Source organism: Moschus berezovskii, chromosome 12 (genome assembly GCF_049115385.1).
Source record: "Moschus berezovskii isolate FMDL1 chromosome 12, NW_MosBer_1.0, whole genome shotgun sequence".
In the NCBI taxonomy this organism is placed as follows: Eukaryota; Metazoa; Chordata; class Mammalia; order Artiodactyla; family Moschidae; genus Moschus; species Moschus berezovskii.
Window position 1 is genome coordinate 52,910,272 of NC_142471.1, and position 14,813 is coordinate 52,925,084.

At 37.4% G+C, this 14,813-nt stretch overlaps 1 protein-coding gene across 3 annotated transcripts in view; it reads right to left on the minus strand.

Annotated features, from left to right (window-relative positions):
• Nucleotides 1-14,813, minus strand: part of PRKG1 (protein kinase cGMP-dependent 1) — a 1,472,222-nt gene that overhangs the window by 248,877 nt on the left and 1,208,532 nt on the right. For all 3 annotated transcript variants that reach the window (XM_055425188.2, XM_055425187.2, XM_055425186.2), the window contains exon 7: nt 7,916-8,010. In XM_055425188.2, coding sequence (XP_055281163.1) covers nt 7,916-8,010 — 95 coding nt within the window. The remainder of the gene's footprint in view (nt 1-7,915; nt 8,011-14,813) is intronic.

A 14,813-nucleotide genomic window follows, 5' to 3' on the forward strand; every position in this document is an offset into this window, starting at 1 on the left:
TTAATATCTGTTTTTGAAGAGATTTTCAAATTTACATTATACTTTCTTATCTAATGGCACCTGAAGAAAATTATGTCTGAATGACCTGTCGGAGAATAACAACGAGGGACTGAATTGTTTTGTAAGAGTTCAATTTCCACCACTGAAATGACCTTATGTTTAAGACAACAGGGATAAAGAAAACATTTTAAGGAAAAGTACTAAAACTCTATGATGTTTCCCCAATCATCTACAAAAATTTTGGGTTACTGGTCAGTTACTGATAATTATAAAATCTAAATCAACTACTAATGATATATCTGTGTCTCCATTGCACACTAAAGCATTTACAAGATTATCAAGTAGAGAAATGAGCTGGAGCTTTGGCAGCAGAGCTTATGAGGGACAGGTGAAGGAGTCCTGGCTATGACCCGATCAAGACCGCAGCTGAGATGGAGCCCTGTATAAGTCCTGGAATATTTTGTCACACAAAACACAAGTTTTAGATAAAACTCTGTTTATTGTTCCAGGTAAGCCTCAAAAAAGGTTTTCCTTGAGAGAAACAGAAACCCAAGCCTTGCAACTGAAAAATCTAAATTCTTTCTATTCTATCTTCATGGTACAGGGATAGGATTAGGGAAGGACAGTACGGGGGGAAGATACAGAAGAGGCTTGAATGGTATCTATAGTATTTCATTTCAAAATAAATAATAATCAGATTCAGATACTGCAAAATATTAAAACATTGTGTCCAAGATTTTTTATAATTTGTGTTATTGTTTTATTACTTTTTTAAAAAGCAGATTAAGAAATGTTAGTTAACTTGTCCCAGATCACAGTCCATGAGAGGAGAAACTATGGAAATACAGACTTCTAATACCAACGTCTGTTAAACTGGCTTGGTTTATTCATTTTTAAAAAATTTAGTTGTAGGATAATTACTTCACAATATTGTGTTGGCTTCTGCCATACATCAACATGAATCAGCCACAGGTACACATATGTCCCCTCCCTCCTGAAACAACTCCCATTTTCTACCCCATCCCACCCCTCTAGGTTGTCACAGAGCACTGGGCTGAGCTCCCTGTGTCACACAGCAAATTCCCACTGGATATCTATTTTACATATGATAATGTGTATGTTTCCATGCCATTCTGTCAATTTGTTCCACCCTCTCCTTCCCCCACTGTGTCCACAAGTTTGTTCTCTATAAAACAAAACCCTCAGAATGGGAGAAAATAATTGCAAATGAAACAACAAAGGATTGATTTCCAAATATACAAGCAGCTCATGCATCTCAATACCAAAAAAATAAACTACCAAATCAAAAAAAAAAAAAAAAAAAAGGGCAGAAGACCTAAACAGACATTTCTCTAAAGAATACATACAGATGGCCAACAAACATGAAAAGATGGTCAACATTGCTCATTATTAGAGAAATGCAAATCAAAACTGCAATGAGGTATTGCAGGTATCACCCCTCTCAGAATGCCCATCATTAAAAAATATACAAACAATAAATTCTGGAGGTGATGTGGAGAAAAGGTTTATTCTTTTCTATATTAACAAGGAAGGGCCCGGCATGTGGCCTAGGTGTTCAGAATGATAGACAATAGTTGGGATAGTTCCTGGAGGGAGGAGTCTTGCTGACAGATGTCTGCTATCAAATATCACCATTTAACAGAGTGACCCATGGCTGCATTTGGCAGCTGAGGGTCTGTTCCAGTTGGAGAGGCCAAATCTCAAGAGAATCAGAAGCTGTGATCTAAGGAAACTTAGGCATCATCTACTTCAACTGGCTCAGTTTACAAATTCAGACCCAGAGAGATTAACTGGCTTACTCAGTAAGTGGATGATTCAAAATCTAATGCTTATGCCAATTCTACCAAGTGCTCTAAACTTGAGTCAAGAAGTAGCAGAACATTCTTGGGAATAGCAATGCTGATGATAAAAAATAACGATGATGGTGGTGGTGGTGATGACAGTTAATATTTTGAGCGATAATCTAAATTCTAAGTACTCACTTTAATGCTTTATAAATATCCACTTGATTATTCCTCACAACAACCCGCAAAATTAGGCATAATCACCATCTCCATGTAAGATCAAAGGAGAACCTCTCCGGGACTCAAAATCTATAAAGGACAGAGTGGATCCCAACCAAGGCAGTCTGATTTTTGAGCTGGAACTCATAAGCATATGCTGTGCTAAAGACTCAAGTGTTAGGGGAAGGGGCAGGGTGAGGGGGATGGGGCAAGTGGGCACTCAATCTTTTCTCTCTCAGGTTCAACTAGGGCTTATATATTTCCCATTACTACAGATGCAAAGTATATATTTGGCTTAGAATTTGACATCACCTGACGCCAGTGTGAATTCTACATGATTTTAAGTCAGGTAGAGATCCTAAAGCAATGATATGTCAGAGTGTGTCAGAGTGTAGAGGGATTGATTTATGACTTATTGGACTATACTGAAGTAAATTCCCCTAAACACAATTTTAGTTTTCATGTACATAAAGAAATACTTCTGAAAAGAGTAAAACATTTTGCCCTCTGGTGTAGAAAAACCATTTATCACAGCAAAAAATAATGCTTAATCCAAGCAATACTTGAATAATTCACTTCATGTCGACCAAAGAAAAGGAAAGCAATAAGTAAACCAAATTTTTCTAGAAATGAGATTCTATTGGTTAGTGAAAGTCAATAATGTTGACGACAGGATAGCTAGATTTATGACTACTATTCTCCATCCAAAAAGAAATGAAGCTTGTTAATTCTAGAGAGAGAAATACCATGTTATAGTGGGGTTCTGGAGTTGGGTTATTGAGGTCACATTTCAGCTCTGTCATTCAACTATATACTGTGTGTTGAATCAATCTAGTATTGCTATTGCTGCTGCTGAGACACTTCATTCATGTCTGACTCTTTGTGACCTCATAGACTGCAGTCCATCAGGCATCTCTGTCCGTGGGATTCTCCAGGCAAGAATACTAGAGTGGGTTGCCATGCCTTCCTCCAGGGGATCTTCCCAACCCAGGGGTTGAATCCACATCTCTTATGTCTCCTGCATTGACAGGTGGGTTCTTCACTACTTGCGCCACCTGGGAAGCCCCAATACTAGTATTTGGCACTCTTAAATTTAAAAAGAATGGTCAAGGATTAATTTCAGTATTACCAATTTGTCAGTAGTGATCCTCGAAACATCCTCAGGAAAATAAAACAAAAATTCCTAGTACACATAAAATTTATTTGTGAGAAGATGAAAATCTGAAATGCCATGTTACACCAACACAGAGAACACTAACTATAAAATTTGTCTTCCATGGATAAAAATCATAAGGTTTCCAAAGAAGCATAGATATTACTCAAAAGGATATATACATAGTTGCTCAAAAGACTTCATATCCTAAAGTTACATAACTTTCTAAGTTATTTACAGGGAAACAAGTGAAACAAATCAGTCTGATTTGTGAAAACTCAGAATTTCTCATGTGAAACATTGAAATTAAAAAAAAGATTAAAAAAAAACCCACAGACACACAAGGGAAACCAGGTTAGTGACTAGAACATCAAAACATTAAAATGTCAAAAAACAATCAAAACAAGGAAATAACAAGGGTAAAATTAATAGGCTTCCTTCACTGGAATCTAGTTACAGAGCTCTAAAGAAGCATATCTGATTGACAGAAGTCACAAAATGACAACTCACAGGTCAAACCATTTGCAGAAATGTTCTGTTTGATAGCAGAGCTATTTTTTAAGTTATAAAATCACATATCTTTTTCAGAATCCATTTTTTCCTGTTATTTCTTAAAAAAAAAAAAAACTCTATGAGCTGGAGCTCAGTAATTGCTACCCTCATTGTATAAGGTTTTCTAGTTTGCACTGATTTTATTCACCTTATTTTTACTCCTTTATAATATATTACCAGCCTGCCATCTATAGTCAAGTGAGTTGATAAGCTCTTGTTAGTGTTTGTTTCTCAGTTGTGTCTGAGTCTTTGCCAGACATGGACTCTCTGCCAGGCACATGGACTATACCCTACCAGGCTCATCTATCCACAGAAATCTCCAGGCAAGAATACTGGAGTGGACTGCCATTTCCTACACCAGGGAATTTACCCTACCCAGGGATAGAATCCAGGTCTCCTGTACTGCGGGCAGATTCTTTACCATCTAAGTCACTAGGGCTGGGACAAAGTGAAAGTGTTAGTTGCATCCGACTCTTTCCGACCCCATGGACTGTAGCCCACCAGGCTTCTCTGTCCATGGAATTCTCCAGGCAAGAATGTTGGAGTGGTAGCTATTCCCTTCTCTAGGGGATCTTCCTGACCCAGGGATCAAACCTGGGTCTCCTGCATAGCAGGCAGATTCTTTACCGTCTGGGCCACCAGGGAAGCACCTGGCAGATAAGCCCTTATCCACCATTAAACTAATTCAAGTCATGAAACTGATCAACTTCAGAAAGGATTGCAAGACTGAACATCATTAGGGAGCTTCATTTGTTCACTCACTCATTCGTTCATTCAACAAATATACATTGAGTAGAGAAGTGTCAGATACTGAGCTCAAATAAGAATATAAGCATTTGGGATTTCTTTTCATCAGGAAAACAGGCAGTCATAGACCTGGATGTATACCAACATGTATGTCATAGAGAGAACTGAGGATAAAACAATGGTGAATTTTAGGAAATGAAATGAGAAAATCTAAAAAGTGCTAACAATTTGCTAATAATTGCAGGGATTTCAAAGAAAGAGAATTCCAAAGAAGGAGGGGGTGGTCAACAGTGTAAAAGCATGGCTGAGCAGTGAAGTATGGCTAAGTACAGGAAGATAGAAAAGAAAATTCATTCTAAGATATAAGTAGCAGATTTCTGACATTTAAGAGGCCATAGGTAGAGAAGGCAGATAAAGCCAGGTGAGTGGTAAGAAAATGAGAGTAGGGCATAAAAAAGAGCTGAGGATAGGTTGGAGGGTAGGTGTAATGGGAAATGATGGAGTGGGGTAATTGAGATGGCCAGTGAAGAGGACTGAATATGTGCAGAGAGATTTGGCACCAGACAGTTCACAAGAAAAATCACATGCTAGAATGAATTCCATCTAGATAGAATCAGTCAGTCAGTTCAGTTGCTCAGCTGTGTCTGACTCTTTGCGACCCCATGGACTGCAGCACGCCAGGCTTCCCTGTACATCACCAACTCCTGAAGCTTACTCAAACTCATCTCCATTGAGTCAGAGATGCCATCCAACCATTTCATCCTCTGTCGTCCCTTTTCCTTCCCACCTTTAATCTTTCCCAGCATCAGGGTCTTTTCCAGTGTGTCAGTTCTTCCCATCAGGTGACCAAAGTATTGGAGTTTCAGCTTCAGCATCAGTCCTTCTAATGAATATTCAGGACTGATTTCCTTTAGGATAGACTGGTTTGATCTCCTTGCAGTCCAAGGGACTCTCAAGAGTCTTCTCCAACACCACAGTTCAAAAGCATCAATTCTTCAGCACTCAGCTTTCTTTATAGTCCAATTCTCACACCCATACATGACTACTGGAAAAACCATAGCTTTGACTAGATGGACCTTGTTGGCAAAGTAATGTCTTTTTAATATTAATGCTTTTTAATATGCTGTCTAGATTTGTCACAGATTTTCTTCCAAGGAGCAAGCATCTTTTAATTTCATTGCTGCAGTCACTATCTGCAGTGATTTTGGGGCCCCCCAAATGGACTACCATTAACTTAAATTTTGTTATCAGGGCAAAATTTGGTAACTTCTCTGTAAACCATATCCCCAAGTTCACTTCTTGAGACACATTCTGGAAAGGTGTTTTCACTCTAAAACTTTCTTTGCTGCTGCTGCTAAGTCGCTTCAGTTGTGTCCGACTCTGTGCGACCCCATAGATGGCAGCCCACCAGGCTCCTCTGTCCCTGGGGTTCTTCAGGCAAGACTACTGGAGTGGGTTGCCATTGCCTTCTCCAAAACTTTCCTTAGTTTGTGCCAAAATTCACTGACAATAAATTACAAGAGAAAAATCTGTCAATAATCAGTTATGTTTTATTTTTTGGTGTTTCACTTGTGATCTCAATCAGAAATGATTGAAATGTTTCTATTTCTTTGCCTCTGCTCAAAACAGACAGTTTCCACATTTAATCTTGGACCAATGAAATCAGGTAATATTATTCTTGAGAATCCTCTATATATAATAATAATCAAGAGAAAGCAAGATTAAAGTACAAATGGTATGGTCTTTTTCAGTTTATGCTAGGATGATGATACCTATTGCCTTCCTTTGTATATTCACATTGAATATGGTATTTCTTTCAACTTTGCCATTGGAAATATCTAATGGCAAGTACCTGTTCATCAAATAGGGATCAAACGGTCTCAGTAAAGAAAAAAGAAAATCAAATGCATTTAATTCTTAATTTTCATAAGGTAACCAAGGTCTGTCTAGTCAAGGCAATGGTTTTTCCCGTGGTCATGTATGGATGTGAGAGTTGGACTGTGAAGAAAGCCGATCACCAAAGAATCGATGCTTTTGAACTGTGGTGTTGGAGAAGACTCTTGAGAGTCCCTTATACTGCAAGGAGATGAATCCTGGATGTTCACTGGAGGGACTGATGCTAAAGCTGAAAATGCAATACTTTGGCCACCTCATGCGACGAGTTGACTCACTGGAAAAATCTCTGATGCTGGGAAAGGTTGGGGGCAGGAGGAGAAGGGGACGACGGAGAATGAGATGGCTGGATGGCATCACCGACTCTGTGGACATGAGTTTGAGTGTACTCCGGGAGTTGGTGATGGGCAGGGAGGCCTGGCGTGCTGTGATTCATGGGGTCGCGGAGAGTCGGACACGACTGAGCGACTGAACTGAACTGAACTGAACTGAATGTGCCCTGAGTGAGATGACTTATCAGGATCTGTTTCAGTTCTGTAGCTGTGAAATGGTAAGAGAGAAAATAAAGCCTGTCGACTGATTGTGGTTTTAAAAATAAAAACTCCTGAATACTTTTTAGCAAAATGTTTATAGTGCAGTCTCTTAAACGAAGGCATAATTTGAAATGGAAGCAAACTGACTGTTCCAAATATTTTAGGAATTGTCCTATTGCTTTCTCTTTAGTGTACACACCTGCACCTGGAATTTGATCCAAAAATAAATGTTTATTGGTTATTATTCAAGTGGTTTATGTAGTTTGAAAAGTCTCACAGATAGATAGATAAATAGAAGGATATTTGAGATGTGCTGTTTATTGGGAAACAATGGTAAGTATTTGTCCTTTTGTCATGCATTCTGTAAGATGCATGGTACAAAGTCAACTGGGTTTTTCTTCAGTTGTATATGGGAAGACATTCCAAATGCTCGCTGTTGAGTTTACAAGTAGAATTTCAGTGACCCTGCAGTCACACCTTTGAGTCCAGCCTTTCAAGCCCATCTACAGTGAATGTGAATATTCATTACCTTCCCTTGTGCCTCCTCCTCTGCCTCCACTACCAGGGCCAGAGATGATAACCGCCACCCAGAACCCCAGAGGTGAGCCGCGGAAGGCTTCACTGCCTTCTGATGTACTGTCTGCACAGTCAGGCTTAGGGACTTCAAAATTCTCAACCAGCCGTCTTCCTATATGATTCCAACAAGTAAAACCATCATACATAATAGGCTTTGCAGAGACTTCTCCCGATCTTTAGTCTTTATAGAGATTGCAATTGAGGAGAATGGTTATCAAATCAAATGAAATAAAATAATTTATTACATAAGTTAACCATCAATTCCAAAGCCTACCCAAACAGATTCTAAGTTCACCTGGAAATGGATAAAACTGGATAATCAAGAGTCTGTGTCTGATGGTAGAATAAGAACTAAATACCCATTATGCTAGAAGTTCAATATGTAAGACATTTATGTAGCACTCAACCAAAAACTTTGTAACATGTAATCTACTTACCCCTGCAAGGCTTTCTCTCCAAACCAATCTCCTTTTCCTAAGGTTCTAAGAAAGACTGGGTCTTCATTTGGCGAGTCTTCACGAGTGACATTTACCTAGAAAGAGAAACAATGAAAGCCTATATCCACTGCATACATACTGGATGATCAAATAAACACTAATGATGTTCACTTCATTTCTTATTTTTTTAACTTATTTGTATGAAGAGGAAAAGTACATTATTACTAGAGGGGACAAAGAATAATATCACAAATTTTCATGCACCCCAAGAAATAACCCCCAAATATTTTGTTATACTTTGAAACTTTTGTCCAGAAATAATAAATTATTCAGATATTTGAATTTCACTCAAATCCTCATCTCCCATTTCCAACTTCCTATGAAGCAATTACTATGATGAATTTAATGAGTGCTCCTTCAGTCTTTTATACATGTTTATATGCATGTGTTTTTAAAATATACGAATAGTATAATACAGTATGGATCATTCTGCAATTTACACTTTTCTCTTAATGTTTTAATTTTTCATACCATGCTACTATATGTATAAATCTAGTTCATTCATTTTAATGTTTTAGTGTCTTCTTTCATCCCATATTTATTTATCAGTTGCCTTGCAGATGTACATTTATACTGTCTCCATTTTTTGGCTTTTTTTAACATACACCTTTATGTGTACATCCCAGTTTCTCTAGGATATGCTTATCTCTTTGCTAAGAAGAATCCTTCATTAGGATTCATTCAAAGCCTTCATTGAAAGGCCAATTACATTTTCATAAAGACTTCCTGCCAGTCTCTACCTTTCTATTATTCTCATGATCTATGTTTCATTCAGTAAGATTTCTTTTTTGAAGATATATAAATGACATATATGTCTTTATTTTACTGTAATAAACAGTATGCTCATCAAAGGAATGAGTATTTCTTGGCATTCTCTATAATTTATAGTAAGCATTCAATAAAAAACAGTAAATTATATGAACAGAAAAGTTTCATTACTATCATTACAAGATTTCTCTACCCATATAGGACTTGGGAAGCAAATGTATTTGTTGCATGAATGAAGACATAAATGCAGTAAATTGTACCTTTGTGTTAATTCACTTCCCTCTAAAGCTCTACAAATATTCATAATACTGGCTATGTGTCGTCTAGAAAGGTTAAATAGTTAAAATTCACCTTTCTGAAAAATGTAATGAAGTAGAAAAACTAATTTCTTGAGACAATGCAAGACACTTAAACACATTTAAAAATATTATGCTTCAAGTTTTTGAATTTAGAGATTGGATGTCAAAGACCAGAATTTTTATAAGTGTTAAGAAGGTCTATGCAAGGTGGAAGGAATTCAATTATTATTCTCCACTGATCCATTTGATTATTCCTCCATAAGGTGTTTCAAAACCATGGGAATGCAGTTTTTAACACTTACCACTAAGGTGTATCAGAGAGATATATTATTTGCCTACTAATGAGGATTTCATGGATGTAAATGGAAATAAACTAGCCTAGTGCTTCTCAAACTTCTATGTGTATATACCTCTGTGTGTTGCAGGGTGGTGGTCTTGTTTAAAGGTTATCGAACTCACTTGACTCTTTATTCCTGAGGTTCTGAATGAATGGGTTCTGTAAATCTGCATTTCAAAAGATTAGTGTTTGACAAACATTGATACATTGCTTCATTTCTGAATCTCAGTTTTCTCTTCAAAATGAAACAACTCAGAAAAATTATTTCTGTCAATACTCCTGGCTGTTAAAAATAAGTCAGGATCTAAGGTGTAATATACATTAAGCTCATTAATTCAAATTAGATATAAGAACACCTATAACTGTATATTACCATTTGGGTAACACAAATGATTATAAATTCAAATTGGCAGACTTATGCAAGCCATGGAGAAATTTCAGTGAGTTCTGAAATGTTCTTTTTTTTTTTTGTAATTAATTTATTTTTTATTGGAGGCAAATTATTTTACAATATTATATTGGTTGGTTTTGCCATACATTGACATGAATTCGCCCCAGGTTTACATAAGTTACCCCTCCTGAACCCCCCTCCCACCTCCCTCCTCCCTTTATCCTCTCACTGGGTCATCCCTGCATGCCAGCCCCGAGCATCCTGTAACATGCACTGACCCTGAACTAGTGATTCGTTTCACATATGACAACATACGTGTTTCAATGCCATTCTCCCAAATCATCCCACCCTCACCCTCTCCCATAGAGTCCCAAAGACTGTTCTATACATCTGTGTCTCTTTTGCTGTCTCGTATACAGGGTTATCATTTGCATCTTTCTAAATTCCATATATATGCGTTAGTATACTGTATTGGCGTTTTTCTTTCTGGCTTACTTCACTCTGTAGAATAGGCTCTAGTTTCATCCACCTCATTAGAACTGGTTCAAATGCATTCTTTTTAATGGCTGAGTAATACTCCATTGTGTATATGTACCAAAGCTTTCTTATCCATTCGTCTGCAGATGGACATCTAGGTTGCTTCCATGTCCTGGCTATTATAAACAGTGCTGCAATGAACATTGGAGTACATGTGTCTCTTTCAATTCTGGTTTCCTCGGTATGTATGCCCAGGAGTGCGATTGCTGGATCATATGGCAGTTCTATTTCCAGTTTTTTGAGGAATCTCCACACTGTTCTCCATAGTGGCTGTACTAGTTTGCATTCCCACCAACAGTGTAAGAGGGTTCCTTTCTCTCCACATCCTCTCCAGCATTTATTGCATGTAGACTTTTGGATAGCAGCCATTCTGACTGGTGTGAAATGGTATCTCATTGTGGTTTTGATTTGCATCTCTCTGATTATGAGGGACGTTGAGCATTTTTTCATGTGTTTGTTAGCCCTCTGTATGTCTTCTTTGGAGAAATGTCTGTTTAGTTCTTTGGCCCATTTTTTGATTGGGTCATTTATTTTTCTGGAATTGAGCTGCAGGAGCTGCTTGTATATTTTGGAGATTAATCCTTTATCCATTGCTTCATTTGCTATTATTTTCTCCCATTCTGAAGGCTGTCTTTTCACCTTACTTATAGTTTCCTTTGCTGTGCAGAAGCTTTTGATTTTAATTAGGTCCCATTTGTTTATTTTTGCTTTTATTTCCAATATTCTGGGAGGTGGGTCATGGAGGATCCTGCTGTGATTTATGTCGGAGAGTGTTTTTCCTACGTTCTCCTCTAGGAGTTTTATAGTTTCTGGTCTTACATTTAGCTCTCTAATCCATTTTGAATTTATTTATTTATTTATTTTTTTTATGTTATGCCACTTTATTTTTTTTTTTTAGGTAATTAATTTATTTTTTATTGGAGGCAAATTATTTTACAATATTATATTGGTCGGTTTTTCCATACATTGATATGAATTTGCCCCGGGTTTACATAAGTTCCCCCTCCTGAACCCCCCTCCCACCTCCCTCCTCCCTTTATCCTCCCTCTGGGTCATCCCCGCATGCCAGCCCCGAGCATCCTATAACATGCATTGACCCTGAACTAGTGATTCGTTTCACATATGACAACATACGTGTTTCTATGCCATTCTCCCAAATCATCCCACCCTCACCCTCTCCCATAGAGTCCCAAAGACTGTTCTATACATCTGTGTCTCTTTTGCTGTCTCGTATACAGGGTTATCATTTGCATCTTTCTAAATTCCATATATATGTGTTAGTATACTGTATTGGTGTTTTTCTTTCTGGCTTACTTCACTCTGTATAATAGGCTCCAGTTTCATCCACCTCATTAGAACTGATTCAAATGTATTCTTTTTAATGGCTGAATAATACTCCATTGTGTATATGTACCAAAGCTTTCTTATCCATTCGTCTGCAGATGGACATCTAGGTTGCTTCCATGTCCTGGCTATTATAAACAGTGCTGCAATGAACATTGGAGTACACGTGTCTCTTTCAATTCTGGTTTCCTCGGTGTGTATGCCCAGGAGTGCGATTGCTGGATCATATGGCAGTTCTATTTCCAGTTTTTTGAGGAATCTCCACACTGTTCTCCATAGTGGCTGTACTAGTTTGCATTCCCACCAACAGTGTAAGAGGGTTCCTTTCTCTCCACATCCTCTCCAGCATTTATTGCACGTAGACTTTTCGATAGCCGCCATTCTGACTGGTGTGAAATGGTATCTCATTGTGGTTTTGATTTGCATCTCTCTGATTATGAGGGATGTTGAGCATTTTTTGTGTATGGTGTTAGGAAGTGTTCTAGTTTCATTCTTTTACAGGTGACTGACCAGTTTTCCCAGCACCACTTGTTAAAGAGACTGTCTTTTCTCCATTTTATATTCTTGCCTCCTTTGTCAAAGATGAGGTGTCCATAGGTGCGTGGATTTATCTCTGGGCTTTCTATTTTGTTCCATTGATCTATATTTCTGTCTTTATGCCAGTACCATACTGTCTTGATGATTGTGGCTTTGTAGTAGAGCCTGAAGTCTGGCAGGTTAATTCCCCCAGTTCCATTTTTCTTCCTCAAGATTGCTTTGGCTATTCGAGGTTTTTTGTATTTCCATATAAATTGTGAGATTATTTGTTCTAGTTCTGTGAAAAATATCGTTGGTAGCTTGATAGGGATTGCATTGAATGTATAAATTACTTTGGGTAGTATACTCATTTTTACAATATTTATTCTTCCAATCCATGAACATGGTATATTTCTCCATCTATTAGTGTCCTCTTTGATTGCTTTCAGTAGTATTTTATAGTTTTCTATGTACAAGTCTTTTGTTTCCTTAGGTAGATATATTCCTAAGTATTTAATTTAAAAACATGTTAACTGAGGATTTCCCTGGTGGTCCAGTGGTTAATAATCTGCCTACCAATGCACGGGACATGGGTTCTATCCCTGATCCAAGAAGATCCTACATGCTGCAAGGCAGCTAAGCCCCAGCGCCAAAACTGCTGAGCCTGTGTACCCTAGAGGCCCTGCTCTGCAGTAAGAAAAGCCACCGCAATGAGAAGCCTGTGTGCTCCAACTAGAGAATGTCCCACCTGCAGTGTATAAGTTCCTGCTCACTGTAATCAGAGATAGCCTATGCACAACGATAAAGACCCAGTGCAGCCAAAAAATAACCCAAAAACAAACAAACAAAAAAACACACAAAACATGTTACTGAAATGCTAGAGACATAAACAATGGTTCACCTACAGAATAAACCACTTTCTGCTTCTAAGATAAATATGAGAAAAATCTCCTACAGTTCATATATATGAAAAAATAAGCATCTCAAAGAGCAAGAATAAAAGTTTTCCTTTAAACTTGTAGTTTCCATAGTTTTTCTTTGTAAATATATATAGTGTGCTGTGCTGTGTGCTTATTCGCTCAGTCATGTCTGACTCTTTGCAACCCCATGGACTGTAGCATGCCAGGTAGCTCCTCTGTCCATGGGGATTCTCCAGGTAAGAATACTGAAATGGGCTGCCATGCCCTCCTCCAGGGGGTCTTCCCAACCCAGCGATGGAACCCAGGTCTCCCACATTGCAGGGGGATTCTTTACCATATGAGCCACCAGGGAAGTCCATATACATAGTGAATAATTCTAAATGTTTGCAGACACCAGTTATGAACATTTGCATCTTTAATTCTTAAAAAAAAAAAAAACACAATCCGAGGTAGAAAAAGTTATATTATACAGAGATAGCTTTCTAACCTTGATCCGTATACGTAGTCTTTTTACCTAAACTACAAAGTACTTTATGGTCCACAAAACTGTAGAAGGGAACTAGTTAGGGAGCTTTAGAGATATTTAGTCTATTTGAACCACCTTGCCCCCCAAATGAGAGAGTTATCTCATTTCCATGTGTTTGTGCTGTGTGTTACTTAAATGAGAACATCAGTGAGGAGCATCCTAATTGTTAGTGCCCCCAAAAGTTGGTTCCTTTTTCCTTATTTTCCCCTTTGTTCCATTTCTCTCATTTATTTCAGAAATTTCATGCTTTTGATTGCAATTATCCCATATCTCTACTAATGCTCTTATTGCCATGAAGTGCTTTTTAGAACAAAATCACTTTTAGTTTCAGGTAGATAAAAGAGGTGTATATTTTTATAATCCCTTTACTTATCTCTATATTAATTTTTCTATAAAATATATGCAAAGTCTTATAATTTAAAATTTTGGAGCATTTTCAAAATTATGTATAAAATTTTAAAATTAGGAATCAAAATAGAAATTGGATATTATAAATGGAACACATAAATTTAAACTTAAAATCCAAAATCTTTTATTCATTGAAGAATGAATACAGAATAAAGAATGAATACAATAATATCAATGTATTCAAACAACATGTTTAACCAAAAACAACAACTCAAAAACAACAACAAAAAAATGTTTCTGTACAGATTCAGCAGGTTTTATAAGCAAAACAATGTTTGTTGTACAGAAATATGGAAATCAGAGATATGTGGGGGCAGACCAGCTGGAGAATAGGATTATGTAAGCATTTTCCTACCTCTGTGATTAATACATTATAAAATGAGAATTCCAAATCAAAGCAACTCCCTTTTCAAGTAATGTTCTGCACATATTGCTCAAAAACTAGTCCTATTATACCAAAAAAAAGTGTTCCCTAATATAAAAAACAAACACAAAACACTTTTAAGAGGTATATCCGATCATCTAGGGCATATACAAGCAAAGAAACTTTTTCTGAGCTTAAAGCTTGCCTGCACCCCTTGAGTCATTAGTTAAATTCAGTTGGGTAAGATCTATGACTCCCATGAGTCTGACTGACAACTGAATCTTTTGTGCAACACAAGAATGAATTAGAATCTCATTCACTATATGCCCACCCTCTCCCACAAAACATCTCTGGTAAAACTTATGTTCATGATTCTCTTTCTGGTACTTCTAATTTAATGAGTGTCTGTACATGTACTCACATGCACC